This window comes from Telopea speciosissima, chromosome 6 (assembly GCF_018873765.1).
Source record: "Telopea speciosissima isolate NSW1024214 ecotype Mountain lineage chromosome 6, Tspe_v1, whole genome shotgun sequence".
Lineage (NCBI taxonomy): Eukaryota > Viridiplantae > Streptophyta > Magnoliopsida > Proteales > Proteaceae > Telopea > Telopea speciosissima.
In genome coordinates this window covers 42,662,230-42,682,143 of record NC_057921.1, presented here as the reverse complement: position 1 = coordinate 42,682,143, position 19,914 = coordinate 42,662,230, and the positions used below count along the sequence as shown (strand labels likewise).

General features: G+C 38.2%; 1 protein-coding gene across 1 annotated transcript; it reads left to right on the top strand.

Annotated features, from left to right (window-relative positions):
* Positions 1-11,602: 11,602 nt before the first annotated feature.
* On the top strand, positions 11,603-19,637 carry LOC122665765. The gene is made up of 3 exons (XM_043861904.1): positions 11,603-12,439; positions 19,380-19,457; positions 19,488-19,637. Exons 1-3 carry the CDS (start codon positions 11,603-11,605, stop codon positions 19,578-19,580), a joined length of 1,008 nt encoding a protein of 335 aa, XP_043717839.1. The 3' UTR covers positions 19,581-19,637.
* Positions 19,638-19,914: the final 277 nt, after the last annotated feature.

Sequence of the window (19,914 nt, the reverse complement as noted above, 5' to 3'; positions counted from 1 at the left end):
TAAAATAATTGCAGGGAAAGAAAGTAGTCCCTTTTGGAGACAGAGGATGAGTATTATCCCTTTTAAAGTGTACATCTTTCCAAAAGAAGGAATTTTCTCAGCTTTTTGATCACCTTCTGCTGCCCCTTGTTCCCCAATATTTATCCTCTTTTTTTTAAATTTTGTTTCCATGCATAGTTCACCTCTTCATTCATCAGAGTTGCTTAGAAAAAAATTCAAAGGAATGTTGATGGGATACACTAACATTTGGCATTCCATTTTTTAAGGTTATAGTAACAAATATATCATCATCATCATTATGCCAATTTTTGGTGAATTTTCTCAAATCAAAAGAGCAGACTTGTTATAAATCTGGACAGCATCTAGTATGCATCTGTGCACATGTTGTTACTCTGAATAACGTCATCCTTAATATGTAGACCATTAGAAGTCACAATCCTTTCAAGGCAGTGTTATGTTGTAGGCATATCTTTGTACAGGGAAATGAAGCTTTCTTCGCCTTACTAACTATTGTGTGCCTGACTTTCCGCTTCATTTTATTTTATTCTGGTTAATTTCTGTAGTGAACTATTTTTTGTTTTTGATGAAATTCTGCTGTGATCTGTTAAAAAAATTAACATTTAAAAGTTATAAAACCTAGTGGACAGTCTGTCTTTATATTTTCCTGCCACTGCAATGAAGGTTATAGGTATCGGTATGTTTTTATATTATTTTCCTTGCCACTGCAATTAAGGTTATAGGTATTGGTATCGGTGGCTGTGGTATTGGTCATCGATATTAATCCCGATGTCCCGATATGATACGGATTGGGCCGTATTATACTCTATTGAGTGAAAATTCAAAAACCAGACTCATTTTGGTTGATTAAAGCCAAAACTGATCATTTGGGTTGGAAGAACATTCTCTCATGTCTCCTCTCCTCTTCCATGAATGTCTTAGTAGGGTTCTCTGATCATGATACGCTAGTTTCGGAATTTATCCTTGGAGAAAAATATGTCGAATGTAAAAGGTTTATGGAGTTTATTGTCAAAATCTGGGGACATTTAAGGGACCATTTGACATTACAGTTGAGGGAGATGGTTCATTCACATTATGTTCTACAGTGAAGAAGGGAGAAAGATGATATCCTAAATAACTCTCCATGGTGGTTTCAAAGGAGGTCAGTGATGGTTAGGTTGTGGAACCTTGGGGCTCAGATTATCTAAAGAAACATTATCAAAATGTTGCCTTGTGTGTACAGATCACAGACAAACTACCTAGGTTTCTCAGTCCCGAAGAAATTGAGAAAGCAGCGGCTTGTGTATGAGTAGTAGTAAGATTGGTTTCAAGTTTGAATGTTTCTTTTGTTGCCCCTGGTGTGCCTCTATCAATCACGACACAATAGTCTGTGAAGGAAGAAGAGCTTTGGCTCTCTGAATCAACCCAAATCGCCACTGGAAGGAAGAATACTGTAGAGGTGGAACTGTATTAATAATGGTTATACTAAGGCGCTACTAACCCCTGTGTCTTTTCAAATAGGGGAAATGAGTTCTGTTTTCTCACACTTCCCATTGCTCAAGCCGGAAATTGTTGTAATTGGGTAGCTGGAAAACGAAGGGAAGAGTGGCCCTGTGTGTGTCAATTCAGCTACAGTGTGAGGTAAAGGTAAATGTATTATTGACAACTACATTAGATAACCAATTAGATAATCCATTACATAAACCACTATAAGCACCAACATGCTTTCATGGGCATCAAGGTGGATATGTCTAAAGCTTACGACTGCATTGAATGGGATTACCTAAGAGCAGTTAAGGAATTCGAACTCGGTTCAGGATCTCGTACGAGAACCATTATCGTACGCGGGCAAGCCATCTACAATGGAAATGGTTCTCGTACGAGAACCTCAGCCGGCTTCAAGGAATTCTTGGGGTTCAGTGATCAATGGTGTGACCTGATATCTGTTTTTTGCATTTCTTCTCGAGTACATTGGCGCAGAGAGTTCCTAAGAGCAGTACTGGAATTTTGGGGGTTGAGGTGGTACAGCTACTCAAAAAGGATGAATACCATTATTGATCATGGGCAGGGTTTCCAACTTTATTTGACACTTTTGAACTTGTTAAGATGAATTAAGGATTGTATGGTGTGTAATGTGAGTATAGACTTAGTTTATTCAGCTCAGTCTCTAAGTTTGTAGGAGATAACCAACTAAACGGTCTTACTATATTAGATACCATCTCCTTAGATGGTTATTTCTAATAGAGTATTTCCCTTTTTTCATTTACAAAAATATTCAAGCCTCATTCTATATGTTTAACTTGTTTTGAGGAAATATGGCACTAGGTCTCTACTTAGGAGCAGTACTTTTACCATGACTGAAAATTCTCGATTTTGTAGCTCGGATCGGGTTTCGGTGAGAGATGAATTCCTTCACCATGGGCATCAGTACCGTCGAATGATAAAGGGCAGGGTAGTTTCGACCCCGAACAATAATAGGGATTGAGAGTTTTTAGGTGGCCCTTTTTGAGCTACATGGACAGTTGCTTTGGTCAATCTAATCATGGACGGATGGATGGAAAATCCTTAGACTTGTCTATATATCAATTTTCATGATCCATCTAAACCATATAACCATTCTTTAAGTGAATTTTCCCCACCTAGTTTTGATTGATAAATCGGTGGAATGTTAATTAATTTGCGATAATTCTAAGCATAGGATAGATTGAAGATCATGTGGATTGACCATCTCTTAAGTTCTATAGAAAAACTCAATAATGTGATCTTTATATGTCTATTGAACTTGCCGATAGAGTGAAGGATGGGACAAAACATTCATATGAGTGCATACTAAACTCCCACATGGCAGATATTTGAGTTATCACTAAGGGTGTCAAACTGAGATTATTATCCTCTCCAATTCTTTATAGTTTGGCAGTGCGGCAGTGCTAGTGTGGATGTACAACACGTGGCAGCTCAGACATCCAACGGTCTGAGCTCAACATAGTCAATGAGCTTGGACTGTTGGATGTCTGAGCTGCCACGTGTTGGACATTCACACTAGCATTGCCGCATTGCCGAGCTATAGGGAATTGGAGAGGATAATTTTCCGTCAAAATGAAACCGAAATCGAATCGAGCTATTTCTGTTGAAACTGTGACATTGTTTTATAAATGGTTCTGTTTTGGTTTTAAAAGTGAGACCGTTTAGTTAAATTGTTCAAACCGAGTCGATCTGTTTAGGATACGTTTAAACTGAAACAAATATTAGTTATATATAATGACAATAATTAACAATTAGTCGTAACAATAAATAATTAATAAATATGAAATGGTATAAATAAACAATTATTTAAAGAAAACATATAAGAATTCAATTAATACATCCATTTCAATAAAAATTAAAAGACATATAATGGAAAGTAACGGTTTAATAAAAAAAAATTTTAAAAATCTTATAAAATCATTTATAAATGGCTTCGATTTCAACAAGTGCAACCGTTTTTAACGATTTGGTTTCGATTTTAACTAAGTAAACTTATGAATCAAACCGAACCATTTATATTGAACCAAACCGTTTCACACACTTAGTTCCATGAATCTTTTCTATATTGGGGGAAGGGTGGTAGGGTCAAAGTTCCTGATCTGACAATAGTGAAACAAATTCTTCTTATCCACCAGCTACATGTATTATGGGGAATACTAGCCACCCCACGAAGCCTATACGCACATATAAGTATGGATCGAGCCTCATATTTAAAACAAGGTGTCCCCTCCCATTGATGTACAGTGGGGGACGAAACTCGTATAGTGAATTAGCATTTTCTCATGGTTTTAGTGCACGGTATCGGAATGGTTATTGGTCAATTTAGAAATCGATATGGTATCGAATTGGTATCTGCATGGATCGATCGTATCAGACAAATTTATCCCTAATTTTGGTTTTTTTTTGTTTCACCATTTTAACCCCACCGATATGGTATTGGCACAGTATCGGGCTCGGTCACTTGCAAAATCGATATGTATCACCAGTATCAGGTGATATGACAGCGATACCTCAAACCATGCATTTCCCTATGTATATATGTATAAATGTATTCTTGATTATTTTAGTTTTAAAAAAATCAGATATCGGAATCGGCGAATTCAACTCAGAATCAATTGATGCCGAATTCAATTGAGTTAGGTCAATTCAGATTACGTCCAACCATCGATTCTCAACCGATGGTTCAGTTGAATAGTTTTAGAACTCTTGGATGGATAGAACTAAGGTCAAGTAATATTGGATGACTCTTCAGCAATTGGATAAGTACACTACTGTTTGGATTTGTGGATTGAAGTTTCAAAGTTGATTCTCATTCGTGCACGTTCTTCTTTCCTCTCATTCTCAAGATGGTTCGTGGATCCACATCCACTCTGGCCTCTTTATTTTTATGTTGTTTGGGGAAAAGGAAAAGAAAATATCTTGAGAAGCTTCACGGATACAGGCGTAACAAAATTTATTCCATTAAAATGCTTTTTCTTTCATTAAAAGGAATGGTCTAATTAAAATGCTTTTCCTTCTATCAAAAAAAACTACAGAAAAAAACTTTTCCCTTATGCACGTAACCATGTCACTCTTATGTACGTTGTAGGAAATTTTTTAGAACATAAAAAATGGAGATTAGACCGTGTTTGGTATACATTCCAAGTGGATTTTGCATTCTCGGATAATAAAAATAGTTTTTTTTATTATCAAAAATGTGAAATCAATCTAGAATGCACACCAAACATAAAAAATAATTCTCTCCAATTCCCTGAAAGTGTGCAGTGCGGCAATTCAGGGTGGAGATGTTGACATGTGGCAACTCGGATATCCAACAGTGCCGAGCTTGAGAAGAAATTAAAAAAAAAAAATGGAAGTCAATGAGCTCGAATTGTTCGATGTCCAAACTACCACGTATCGAAATCTCCACCCCACCTGTTGCAGTACACACTTTAAGGAATTGGAGTGGATTAAAATCCTACCAAATACTGCCTTAAAAAGGAATGTGTGACCCATGACTATTCTTCCCATTTTGTTTGGTTGTGCAGACTCCGGACTTGTATATCGAGCCACAACAAAGTCTTTCAATATCAGAAATTATACACTTTCTCATGATTTATTAACCTACATTGCTGACCAACCAAACGTAGACTTAACCATTCTCGATCAAGATCCAAATCAAAGGTGTTGGTTAGGGACTCAACATTTCCTTTCTTTTATTTAATTCATTTTTTTCAAAAGCTTTATCTTATTTTTTGGTAATTTTTTCTAGGGAAGCAGTTTTCTGCACCGGAGTGTGGCCTACGCCAACACTCCAATGTGTCTCTCTCTTTCCTCCTTAAAACAAGGGAACAGATGTGTCTATTCACATGGGGAGGAGAGAGAGATAGACTCATGAGACTGCTGTCGTAAGCCACACTCCCGGACAGAAATCTTTTTTCATTTTTTCAAACCTTACCTCCAGTAGAACTTTTGCCACATTTCCACATGTTTTTTGTGGCCAAAGCTTAATAAAACTACATTTTAATTAGGAAAACTTACATTGCCATCTCCTGAGGTTTGTATTAAATACAGAATAATCCCTTGTATTTTTAAATTATACAATCACACCCCTGAGGTTTGGTTAGGTGTTACGAACAACCCCACTATGTTATATCATTCCCGTTAAGTAGTATTGTATTGATAATTCATAATTTCAAATGACTAATATACCCTTAATTCTCAATTTTTTTCTTTTTACTAATTTTACTCTTGAAACAAACTTAATGGGACCCACCATCCCTCCTCCTCCTCCTCCTTCTTCTTCTTCTCTGCAACCTCACTGGCCCCACCACCTGCTGCAACTCAATCCCACCCGCCCTACCCCACTGCAACCTAACAACACCACACCCCACCCTCCCTGATGATCAATTCAACTAACTACTACTATTGCTTCTTAATTTCCTTTGTCGCCTCAAACTTCTACATTTCTCTCCTGCTTAAAACCAACGGTAACGCTCAAGATCTCACATATCCTTAGCAGATTTTAGTATTCTACTATCTACTCTCATGAGAGGATGGAATCAATGATTTCTTTAGCTTTGCTTTGCTTTGCTTATATGGTTTGATTTGATAACCTAATAAGTGGAAGGGATCGAAGGAGAAAGAGAATCTGGTGGAGTGGGACGAAGGTTGCAGCGGTGGTGGGGTGGTGGTTGAAGAAGCACAAGAAATAAGAAGAAGAAGAAATAGTGGTGGGTCCTATTTTTTTATGTTAGAAAAATAAAAAATTAGAATAAAGTTATTTTAATTAAAGTGGAAAGTTGGTATTTAAAATATACTATTTAACACCGTTTATCCACCGTCCACTTAGGGGATTTGATTGTATATTTTAGAAACATAGAGGATCGTTCTGTATTTTACATAAATCTTAGGGGGTGACACTGTAGTTTTCCCTTTTAATTAATGTTTTAATGTACGGCATTTGGAGTGTTGACCCATGATTCTAGCAGATTCTTGCAAGGCACTAAACAAGTTAATTGTTACAGGGGAATTAAGGAGCGTTGCTGACTAATGAAATTAAAACATATATCAAGCAAATCAAGTTCACACATATCCACATCAACTTTGATGTAACTTGTAACTATATATCATCAAACGTTAGTAAAGTAGAAAACGACCAGACACATGAGGGCAGCATTTCTACTATTGAGGGGGGTGAGGTGTTCATTTCGCACACCCCATGTGTCTGAATGCAATCTATACCCCCGGCACAGAGAACATTTTTCCACCAGCAGTGCATCACATGTTTCATGTGCTCTTTCCCTACTGTACGTTTACATTTTCACACCCTATTGCCTGTGAGGCTGGGACTTAATCCTCGATTTTCACTAGTTCCATCTTAAGGTCTTTAGAAAGGATCTACCTCCTCTCCAGGGGAGTGCCCAGGAGGCATCTAATGGTTGGGTTGTCTGTGATGCGTTGCACATATGCTGACATGCGTCAATCATCCATCGGGATGTATGCAGCACAACCCAACTGTTGGATGCCCCTTGGGCACTGGGCTCCTTGGAGAGAAGCTTGATGCCATTAGAAATCCCTCTATTGGATGAAGTTGATAATATCCCTAGATTGTGTGTGATATCGTTTCCTGCCCATCTGAAATCTCGTTTGACCATAGTTGAAGGAAAATTTGGTCCTTAATCAATAATGTACAAAGAGACTCTTGGGTTTTTGGATGGCCGTTTTTGTTTGGTTTGAAGTAAAACCTACCCATTGGTGAACTTCTATAGGTTTAGCGAGATATGTTAATGAAAATTTTGTGGATAGATTAAGTAATATTAATAAGGGTAGTTATCCATGCAGCAATAAAAGATGATGTTTCTGAAAATCACAAGATAAATATGAGTCATCCATTTTTACAGTTTTTAATCTAAATCATTTGTTTCTATTCAGAATAGGGAGAGTGTACAATAATGTGGTTCCATTCACACATAGTTGGTCTTTTTTTGTCTAATTCTCTATAATTCCATTTATGTATTAAGTAAGATGGTGTTAAAGTTTAAAGCTTGATGTTGAGTTGAAGTGAATTGGAAGACTTGTAAATCAATTTAACAAGTCATTAAATAACAATATAATACGAATGATTTTGTCACCAACTTCATTGAATAATTCAATAATAATTGGGAGGTGTGCAAGCATATACGATGGTATCCATATTTGTCCCGTAATGAACTTTTTGTTTGGCAGAAGAATAGTAGAGTGAGATGTTATAGTACAGCAATCCCTGACAACTTTTCCATGAATAATAAGTAGAAGAACGATATTTAAATGTTTGGTAGAGAAAGTAGTTAGAAAGACTTAGATTGTCAAGCTTTCCCATCGGTGCCCTATCAATTCTCTACCCCACTCCCCTCAACCTCCCCCCAATCGATTTTAATATAACTCTCACAAAAAACGGTCACGTGGGGATTTCTACTCCAACTGTTCCAAGAGTCTCCACTCTATGATCAAGGTGGTAGATTTGGCTGTCGATTTCTTATTGATCTATTAGTGTAGCAGCAAAATTTCGTCCAATGGCATAGGGGTGGGGAAATGTTAGCTTTTCCTCTACTTTTGATATATCTTTATCATTCATTCCTCGAATATGTAGAACCATTCCTCAAACTTTTCTTCTCCACACCACCCTCCCCATTAAACAAATGGAGCTTAATAGAATTTAAAGATTTCACAAACATTTTTTCTATACCAGATTATATTAGTTAATTAGGTGGTCCATCTCAGGTCCGAGCAATAGACAACCTTAATTTAGAACATAAGAAATTATGGGCAGATCAAGTCAAGCTAGACAACCAACTCATCCAACACCTCTGGATAACAAATCAAGTAAAGTAATTTCATTCACATGCATGAAATCGGATTGAGTTGAGTTGGCTCGTTGAGTTATAGGTTAGTGATCATAAAAGGAACTGCAATAAGAACACAAGTCCTTCTAGGTGTCACAATGCCTAGTGAAGTGTAACTCTTCACTATTTGTCACTTGGCAGAGTATTTCGCATACATCTCAATGGCAAAATTCTTATCCAAAGTAAGCTAGGATAGTTGTTCAAACTCTGATTGAAAATTTTAATAATTTTATCAAAATGCCATCAACTGGAGATAAATATAAAATATAAAATAGCATCTTTTATAATTTTAACTATTTCTTCTACTCATTTTAAGCTGAATTTGTACCAATGAGATGATTGTTTGATCCTCTATCATATGGACTAACTCATGTAGCAATTAATAGTGACATATTATACTTCTCAACGCATAGTGATGATAGGGAAGAAAACCCTAAGAACAATAGCAATACCCAGACCCATTACTTTGTAGAAATATCCCAATATTTTAACTATACAAAGTCAATGGAATTAGACAAAATCATGAAAGCTTTTGGATGGACAGAAATTAATAAAAAGAAAATTATTAAATTATGAATGGAAGTTTGGCTATCCTAATTAATAAAGTGTAAGAGGTATCACAAATTATTAAAGAGAAAATTACTTGGACACCCCCTTGTACTATGGCTAATTACTTAGTCTCTTCAACGTTTGAAACAATTACTTGAACACCCCTTGTAGTTTACCATTTCTTTTAAGTAATCCTGTCCGTTAGTCAATCACCGTTATCATGGGTTAAATTTTTTTAAATACCTAAACTACTCTTAAGGTGTAATGAAAATGACATATTTACCCCTTCTTATTCTTCCTACAACCAAAAAAAAAATTGTGTTTCAAAAACCATCAAGGGTTTGAAAGTTCTACACGATTACTTCTCTCTCTCTCTCTTACACTCTACCTCTGTCTCTGTTCTTTGCTGAATCGGAGCTTTGATTGTACTTTTCCGGCGACATTTGCAAAGACGGAATATCTAAGTACCTTTCACATTGATAGGAGTCTTTGGCTCTTACTTCTACTTCGCCTCTTTTCATCTTCGTATTGACATGTGTTTTATTGGATTGAAATCCAGAACTTTTAGTTCTCTTCCTTAATTTTCTGAGGAAGTGGATGCCATCATTACATTATTAGTTCATCACCAACCCATATATGAAGGGGAAACTGAAAGCTTAACACGTACTCTTAAAGTATCAGATTCGAAAGAACCCTTCACACTAATACCACTCACGAATCAGCTTAGTTGTTTGGGTCCATGTGTCTGTGTGAGGATTACGATAGAAACAAGGTTTAGTGTCGCCAAAATTTAATATTTCATTTGGCAAAAATCCAAGTACTCTTGTCAATGCTAGCCCAGATCCAGGATCGGACAAGAAAGAGGAAATACAGTTCATGAACATGGGCATCCTTTCCTACCGGTCCACTTCTGATTACAGTTCCTCTTGTAGGTGAATAAGTTTAATTCCAGTTACCATTAAGGGGGGTTTGAATCTTAATCGATTTTCAGATTCAAATCCTTAATCAATTTTCAGATTTACATCCTTAATTTGAAAATCGATTAAACATTTTGGGTTATTTTGATTTGAAAAGGGTTTGAAATCAGTAGGGGGTAGGGCTAGTGGGGTTGCATGATGAAGAAGAAGGAGAAGGGGGGTAAATTTATCAATTCCATTGTTTTCTATTGAATAGGTGATAAGGGCAAAATGGATATTTTCAATTAAACACTAACAGCGGATTGACACCACTAGGTTTCGGGGGATGTCAAGTAATTATTTCAAACGTTCGTAATCGTAAGCAAAATGGCCATAGTAAAGGAGTGTCCAAGTAGTTTTCTCATTATTAAAAGAAGAAGATGATATGCAACCTTAAACTAGAAATTAAGGAATCTTTTGTTTTTCGGGTAGTATTTTCTTTTAAAATTTTTTTCCAAGGTTCTTTAGAGTTACTTCACTAAAGAGCCTTGAAAAAAAGATTGTGAATTGTGATAGACAAATAAAATAAAAAAAGGTTCACTTATCCCCACCCGGCGTGGTGGGGATTCTTCTACTTGATTTGGATCATCATAAATTGCTTTTGTTTGCAAACAACTGAGTTGTTTAATTGGTTAAGCAAGATCTCATTCACGTAGGCTTGGGCCTTGGTCTCAAGTTCAAGGTCACCCACTACATTCGCAAATGCTAGTTGCTACTGCCGTCCACTTTGGGTAGGTCTTACCCATGGTTTGAGTAATCGGTGTTGGATTCACCTGATTCGTATCGGTATTAGTGGAGATCAATATCAATTCTTGATCAGTTTTATATTGGTGGATCGATATGAACTCGGGTAAATATATAAATAAGAAAACATCAAATTTTCAAAAGAAATAGAAGTAAATATGTCCGATTTGAACCGATCAAGATCAGTATTAGTTGATCAACCGATGGGCCTGGTAAAAAATGATAGAAGAAAAGGGATTTATATTCTTTGTCGGGAATAGTATTTTCTTTACCCTATACCCTACGCCCAAGAACCCGTGTCTAATCTCTCCTCTCTGATGTGATTACTTTCTCCTTCTTCATTCAAAAGGGGGATGTGAGTGGGTGTTTCAAACCAATTTTGTTTTTTTTTTTTGGGGTTTTATTGAAGAACAATTTAGAAGGATGGTTCTGGGTGGTTCCTACCACGATTAAAAGAATCTGAATCAATTACCCACATGAGAACGAAGTGGAGACAAATCTGACCCCTCCATGAGACGTAGATCCCACACCGCATAAAACTCGTAAAACTCCTCCAACACACAATCAAAGTTAATGAATTAAGGACAACCCCAAGGGTCATAAAGAAGGCAAATAATGGCAATTCTCAAGGGTTGTTTGTCTCTAGATAGAGTCCCTTAATGTGGCCACGTGGTTTTACGAGGCTGGTGAAAACCGCACATTTAAGTTTCGACGACCACACCTTCGAAGTCTTCGACCAACCATAATAAAGAAACGTGCAGAGATATGTTCTCCCTCCAAAATCCGAATATTCCATTTCGTTCTCTCTCTCTCTCTCTCTCTGTCTCTCAACTCCTTTTAAAACCCCAATTCCCAGTTCCATCAAGTTCTCTCCTCATCTTCTACTCCAAATCAATTCCAAAAGCATCCTCTCTTTCTTTTCTTTCTCTGTTCAAAGCCATTATCAGTATTGCTCTGCAAAAGTTTGCTATGGAAACACTGGAAATCCCAGTTATCAACAGAATAAGCGGTTTCGAAGCGGGCTTTAACCGCTTACGGAATCCATCCTTCATTTCTCGAGCTATCGATCTCTTGTTAGGCAACGACGAAATTTTTCTAAATTACAAATTCTGGACGTGGGGAGCTCTGATTCTAGCCATACTCGCTACTTTCAGTGGCGTCATAAACAGAACCAAGCTCGTTATTCTCAGATTCTACCGGCGGCAGAGATCCGTAGATTCAGTACATTTCCTCCTTAGACCACTTGTCGACGACGACGAAGACGACAACGATGAGACCTGCTCGCCATCTTCATCAAACGACGAAGACGAGAATCAAAGACTATTCGATGAAGATATCTGCGTGGTAGGTTCCGGTAGTTACGACGAAGACCAAGTGGATAATAGATTGAAGCTCCGGCGTCGATTCTCCTGGTCTGATTTTGCTGGCGGCAAGAGCGTTGTGAGGCTCTGGGATGGCTTAGGGTTAGGGTTAGGGTTAAGGTTTGATGGTTCGTCAACTGAGAGTGTTGTGTCGATGTGGGATTTGAATAAGAATGAGATTATAAACTCCTTTTATGGTGGTGGCGCGTATCAGATTCCGACAATCTCGAGGGCGGCGCCATCGGTGGGGCTGACGGCTGGGTTGGAGGAAAGTGGCAACGTGGCATTTAGGGTTTGGGACGCTCGATTGGGTCGTCAGATTCCGGCGATTTTTGCGGAGTTGCAACCTCGCTGGAGAAGGACAGTTGCTATAGATTCCGACGAAGTGGAGAAGGTTTACGTCACAGATGACAGTAACGCCGTAACGGTGAGAGATATAAGGAAGGTTGGATTTCCTATCGAACCTGAGCAAGACACCTGGTGGGATTCTGATGCCGTTCGTGAGCGTTGTTCCTATGACGGGATGAAGAAATCGTAGCCGAGTCCCTTGAACCCACCTGCAACACACAGGCCGTCAAGCATTCTAAATGGAGTTGCGTCATGTTCGATGAGATTAATGCTCTCATGACTTATGGTATATGGTCGCTTGTTGCTCTACAGTCAGGCATGAATCTTGTAGGGTGTAAGTGGGTTTATCGCACCAAGTGCAAGGCTGATGGTATCTTGAAACGTCACAAGGTTCTTCTTGTTGACAAGATTTTTCGCCCACAACATGGTCTTAAAATCTTGATTATTTAAACATCTTTAGCTTTGTGGTGAAACCTACCATCATCTGTACCATTTTGGCAATGATTGTTTCTCAAAACTGACCAATTTGACAATTCGATGTTCACAATGCTTACCTCCATAGTCTTCTCCAAGAAGAGGTATACATGAATCGATCAATTAAGTTCGTCGATTCTACATAACCACACCTTGTCTGTTGCCTGCACCGATCCTTGTAGGTCTTAAACAAGTACCACGAGCTTGATTTCACCGTCTCTCTCAATTCTTGATACCATAGGGTTTCCAGGCATCCAAAACTAATCAAGAGATATTCTACTATATGTACTTGTGTATGTCAATGACATATTAGTACCTTGCAACATGCTAGATCATGTTACCTCCCTTATACATTGGCTTGGCAGTGAGTTTTCTCTTAAGGATTCGGGATCCTTGCATTTTTTTCTTGGCATTGTTGCACTTCTCACAAGTCTGTCTTTCTTTTAAGTCAGCATTGTTACATTATTGATTTCTTGGAAGGCAACATTTTCATGATATCACCTTCCTCTCAACGTCAATGCACGGACACTGAAATTAGAAACATGTATTTCAAATAACAATTCCTCAATTTATATGAGAATAGTGTCATTTTTTTTTTGAAATACAAACGTTTAAAACCCGTATCATCCGTATTCCATTTTTTACCTGCCCGTTCTCTTTGTTTTTTGACCGTGTTATTTGATCGTCCATTTGAAATTTTTTTATTGTTTGAAACCCATACTGTAAGACTCTGTTTTTCTTTATTGTGATCTAGACTCTTCTATCTTTCTTTTCTTATCTTCTCTTAATCAATTTTATTTTAACTCAACCACGTCATCTTTAATTCAAGGCGTGATTGCTCTCTATATGTAATACAGTTGCTAATTTAGTCAATAGCTGAAGATAATTTTTCATTTTCAATACCACCGAATTACATTTTCCTACCCATTGGGGAAAGGCATTATTGTTCCAAATGGATTGGATTCATTTGCAATAAATACAGACATGTTGTTATCTGGAGCATATTCCCACCTAGAGACATTGGATTTTGTCCTTCTTCACTAAGCCTCATAAATTAATTGCTCGTACCCACTGAAAAGCGGTACGAATAATTAACACCCTTTTCAAGTTCAATTTAACCCCGATATCTATACCATCATGTAGAATGTGAGAAAGCCTTTTCGGCGATACCCAAATAGTTAAATTTCGACGATCGAATTTGGAGATATCACCCTCAAAAGTTTTCTCATACCATCGCATACGTTGCAAGCCCCAAGGCATCGGTGCAAAATGGGCTATTTCACTGATACATGACTCTATGCGATTCTGACAAACTTGAACATGGCGACGCATGACCCTATGCGTCGGTGCAAAATGATCTATTTCGCCGGTGAAATGTAAAATTTACTGGTAAAAGTTGATATCGCGGGCCCACGTGGGTCCCACCGGTGATATGACCCTACACCCCATGTTTTTGATGTGTTCTTATTGGGTTGGACCTTCCAGCTCTCGCCACGGTTGGAGGAGAGCCAAATTGCATTTGAATAGTGTTCGAACTCTTGGAATGATGGATGTGTGTTAACTGACCAACTTTATAAGATCAAATCTCCGAAGGTCATGTATGATGTAGGATTGAGCTTCTCTCCAGGGAGCCTAGCACGCCCAGGGAACATCCAACCGTTGGGCTATGTGACACATACATATCGGTGTACGTCATTGGGTTGTGTGATACATACATCCCTAGGCGTGCACCAAAATATGTGCAGTACAATCCAACCCTTGGATGCCCCTGAGCACTCCCTAGGCGCTGAGCTCCCTGGAGAGAAGCCGGATCCATGTGTGTATGGATAACTTTTCACCAATTGGATAAGTACGACTGTTTGGATTTGTGGATTGAAATTTTCAAGTCTCAATTCTTGCACGTTCTTCTTTCCTCTCATTCTCGAGGAGATGTCGTGGATCCACTCTGGCCTCTTTTATTTTATGTTGTTTGGGGAAAAAGAAAAGAAAGCATCTTGAGAATTGAGATGCGTCGCAGTCGTCTCACAGATACTTGCTCGCCGCTCTCCCACTCTTAAGTCTTAAGTGAGATTTTCCCTTAGAACATTATAGGTCAATGGTAAAATGGAAGATTAAAATGGAACGTGTGCGCTGATGCGGAACCCATGCCTGTTCTTCCCCTTATGTTTGGTTTTCCAGACTTTTACTCAGAACAAAGTCTTTCATCGAAAATTTTACACTTTCCCATGCTTTATTAACCTACATTGCTCACCAACCAAATGTGGACATAACCATTCGCAATCTAGGTCCAATCAAAGTTGATGGTTGTTCATATCAATCTTTTGGTATGGGACCACATCAGAGCTCGCCATGTGGACAAGCTTCCATTTAGATGGAGTGGATCGAGTTGAAAATCTGAATTTCAAAATTAATAAATATATCCTTCTGTCCACACGCTCAATGCTCATCTTTTCCAGTTCAACCCGCGTCTTCCAAATGGGAGCTCATCCACGTGACGAGCTCTGAAATGGAACCATGCCAAAAGATGTTCGACGCACCCCTACGCCATGAAGGAGCTCAATCCGGTTCGATACTCTCAACATTTATTTTTAAACCTTTTATCTCTAGTACTTTTGTCACATTTCCACATGTGTTAATGTTCAAATGTATGGCATTTGGAGCATTGACACAAGATTCTTTAGCAGATTCTTGCATGGCACCACCAGTCACACATTCCCATGGCTAGTTGGATACACACCGAGATATGTACGACACAGCCTAATCGTCATTGGGCACTCATTAGGGATTCATTGGACAATGCCCTCCAAAGAGAGGAGCCCAATTAATTGTTACAGGGAAATATTTAAGGAGAGTTGCTGACTAAAAAAACATAAAAAACATATCAAGCAAATCAAGGAGTGTTCCTTCCTTCCTTTACTGGGCACTGGACTCGTTGGAGAGGAATCGAATCCATGACTTAATCCTTGGTTTTCACCGGTTCTATTTAATCAAATTTTCACTTAGAGTTTCCTTCATATTAATTAATGGTGGAAGTTTTCCTACACCGTTGGTTAAAGGGTCAATCACAATTCTAAGGTCATTAAACATCCTTCTATTGGACGAAATCAATAATACCTCTAGGTTATGCAAGATACCTTTTCTCACCCATCCGAAGTCTCCCTTGATCATGGGTGAAGGAAAACTCGTTCCTTAATTAATAATGTATAAAGTGGTTGTTGGGTTTTCATTTTTTTTAAGGGGGTGGGTGTAATTCATTATATAAAGCTGACTTTTAGATTTTTTGTTTAGCTCTTTATAATTCTGTTCACACATAGTTGGTCTTTTTGTTTAATTCTCTATAATTCCATTTCTATAATAAGTAAGATGGTGTTAAAGTCTAAAACTTGATGTGTACTGAAAGTCTATTGAGTTGAAGCGAACTGGAAGACTTGTAAATCAAATTAACAAGTCATTAAATAACAATAATAATAGAATTCATAGATTTCAATGTTAAAAAATATTTTTTCTATATCAGATTGTATTAGTTAGGGCCTAGGGGGTGCATCCCGGGTCCGAGCAATAGACAACCTTTAGAACATAAGAAATTATTTCTCGTCAGAGAGGTATTGATGAGCACTTCCAATCAATTGGCAGATCAGATCAAGCTAGACAACCAACTCATCCAACGCCACCGGTTAACCAAATCAAGTAATTTTTTTTTTTTGGTTTTGTTTTCTCTTTCTATCTATCATAAACAGTTTCTGGATAATTTTTTTAGGGAAAAAGATATTTTTCTGGAAGTGTGGCCTACGCTAGCACTCCCATGAGTCTATCTCTCTCTTCCCCATATGAAAAGACACCTCTGCCCCTTTGTTTTAAGGAGAAGAGAGATAGACACATAGGAGTGCTGGCGTAAGCCACACTCCCGTACAGAAAACTGCTTCCCAATTTTTTATTTCATTTTAAAATATTCTCATGCAATGAAATAGAATCTTTTAGAATGGAACCAACAAAAACAGAAGTAAAAGGAACTGCATGCTTCCTTCCAATACAATAAGAACACAAGTTCTTCTAAGTGTCACAATACCTAGTGAAGTATAACTCTTCACTATTTGCTATTTGACAGTATATGAGTTATTTCATGTGATAGAGGACTTCACATACATCTCAGTGGCCAAATTGTAAACCAAAGTAAGTTAGAAAAGTTGTTCAAACTCTGATTCAAAGTTATAGTAAAATTATCAAAAATGCCACCAATTGGAGATGAATATAAAATACAAAATGACATCTTTTGTAATTTTAGTTACTTCTTTTATTCATTTTAAACTGGAATTATACCAATAAGATATTTGTTTGGTCCTCTAGCATATGGACTAACTCATGTACTATCCATATGGTAAATAGTGAAGCGTTATATATATAAAACGTTATGCATGCTTCTCAAGATATAGTGACAGAAAAGAAAACCCTAAAAACAATATCAAGACCCATTACTTCTGTAGGAAAATCTCAATATAGTAACTATGCAAAGTCAATGGAAGAGAGAATTAAATTCGGTTGTTCTCCAATGACTTGGACATAAACATGAAAGATTTAGGAAGTTTGTCTGTCCTTATTAATAAAGTGAAAAAGTGATCACAAATTATTAAATGAGGAAGAAGATATACAACTTTATACTTAGAAATTAAGGAATCTTTTTTATTTTTTTTAGAATAGTTTTTCTTCTTCAAGGCTCTTTAGTGGTGTGCAGATTGTAAAATTGTTATAGACCTAAACAAATAAAAGAAAAGAGGTTTCACATTTTGTCTAAGGAGAGAGAATGTTAATGTGACTTTATCGCTTATTACATGAGAGCGCATAAGAAGGAATCCCGACCTGGAATGGTTTCCTCAGATTTGGAGTTTTGATATTTTTTGATCATCATAAACTGCTTTTGTTTAAGGACAATTAAGTTGCTTAATTGGTTAAGCAACTGTCTCATTCTAGCAGACTAGGGCCTTGGTCTTGAGTTCATATTCTTTCTCTTAGGATGCCACCCTTGGTCGCTTTATTGGACGTCATCCTAATGGTCTATCGCATCTCTGATCATTTCATTCTTTCTAAGAAAATGGGGTGATCATTACGTGCGTTCCTGTGTCTGGGACTTTAGACGTAGGATAACGGGCACTGCAAGATCGGATGGCATTCTTTCTTCCTTCCTTTTATCGGATTAAAAGAAAATTTGGAAGGGTGGTTGTCAATGGGACCCGCCACAGTAAAGCTATTCCAACACTCAATCAAATTAATCGATCAAGGACAACCTCAAGACTCGTAAAGGATCAAATAACGAGAATTCAAAGGTTCGCTTCAGATAGAGTCCCTTATGTGGCCACGTGGTTTTACGTGGCTGGTGAAAACCTCACATTTAATTTTCGACGATCCTTCTAATCTTCGACCAATCATAATAAAGAAACGTGCAGAGATATGTTCTCGTTCCCCAAAATCCGAATATACCATTTCTCTATCTCTCCGTTTTTGCACTGACTCACTCACCAACCACACACATTTCACGTGTTGACTCAGCTCGAACCAATCTCTTCCCCTCCAAAACTCTCGCTCTTTTACCCTGACGTGTTCACAAACGTTATCCGCCATGTCATCATCTCTCTTTTTTAATATTTCATTGTCTTTTCCCCCTTCTCTACCTCTCCATATCTCCCTTTAAAACCCCATTTCCCAGTTCCATCAAGTTCTCTCCTAATCTTCTTCTACTCCAAACCAATTCCAAAAGCTTTCTTTCTCTGTTCAAATCCATTACTACTATTTCTCTGCAACTGATTTCTATGGAAGCACTGGAAATCCCAGTTATCAACAGAATAAGCGGTTTCGAAGCGGGCTTAAACAACTTACGGAATCCATCCTTTGTTTCCCGTGTTGTCGACCTGGTAGGCATCGACGGAATTTTTCTAAATTATAGTTTCTGGACGTTGGGAGCTCTGATTCTTGCCATCGTCGCAACTTTCACTGGCGTAATTAACAGAACCAAGCTCGTCATTCTCAGACTCTGCCGGCGGCAGAGACCCGTAGACTCAGAACATTTCCTTAGACCGCCTGTCGACGAGGACGACGACGACGACGATGAGAGCTGCTCGTCATCTTCATCAGACGATGAAGACGAGAATCAAAGACTATTCGATGAAGATTTCCGCGTGGCAGGTTCTGGTAGTTATGACGAAGACCAAAGGGATAATAGTTTGAAGCTCCGGCGTCGATTCTCTTGGTCTGATTTCGCTAGCGGCAGGAGCGTTGTGAAGCTCTGGGATTTAAATAAGGATGAGATTATAAATTCCTTTTATGGTGGTGGCGAGTATCAGATTCAGGCGATCTCGAGGGCGGCACCATCGGTGGTGCTTACGGCTGGGTTAGAGGAGAGTGGCAACGTGGCATTTAGGGTTTGGGATGCGAGGTTGGGTGGTCAGTTTCCGGCGATTTTTGCGGAGTTGCAACCTCGCTGGAAAAGGATAATTGGTATAGATTCCGACGAAGTGGACAAGGTTTATATAACAGATGACAGTAACGCCGTAACAGTGAGAGATACTAGGAAGGTTGGATTTCCTATCGAATCTGAGGAAGACACCTGGTGGGATTCCGACGCCGTTATTGTATCCGACGCCGATCGTGAGCGTTATTCTTTTGACGGGGGGAAGAAATCACCGCCGGTAAAGATTCGCGGGTCCGTTCTGTCACGTAATCTGTCACGTAATCTGTCACGATGTCGTGACGCGGTGAAGTCTTACCTGTTTTAGAAATTTTTAAAAGTCACCTATCCATGTGAGTTGTGGCTTCTTCCTTGTAAATAAATTATTATTATTTTCTTTTTTTCATTTTCATTTTTATTAGCTGTATTAGGTTCCTTGTGTACAAAATTTCATGTCCCAAACTAATGAAAAATATTTTTATGTTTGGGCGAAGGTCCAATCATGAATGTCAATGCCTCAATGTTTTATTTATTTATCAACGGTACGCGCTAACTCAAAAGAGTTAACAACCTTTCAAGCAGCGGAGTGCAAATACACACAAACACTCACCCCATCCTCCCCATGTGAGATTAAATCCCACCGCATGGGCAAGTGATATCTT

Excerpts from the sequence above, each read along its gene's own strand:
- LOC122665765 (XM_043861904.1), top strand. The coding sequence starts at position 11,603 with ATGGAAACACTGGAAATCCCAGTTATCAACAGAATAAGCGGTTTCGAA. Across the intron at positions 12,440-19,379 it reads CGGTGAGAGATATAAGGAAG|GTTGGATTTCCTATCGAATC; the intron begins GTTGGATTTCCT and ends GATACTAGGAAG. Across the intron at positions 19,458-19,487 it reads TATCCGACGCCGATCGTGAG|CCGCCGGTAAAGATTCGCGG; the intron begins CGTTATTCTTTT and ends GGGAAGAAATCA.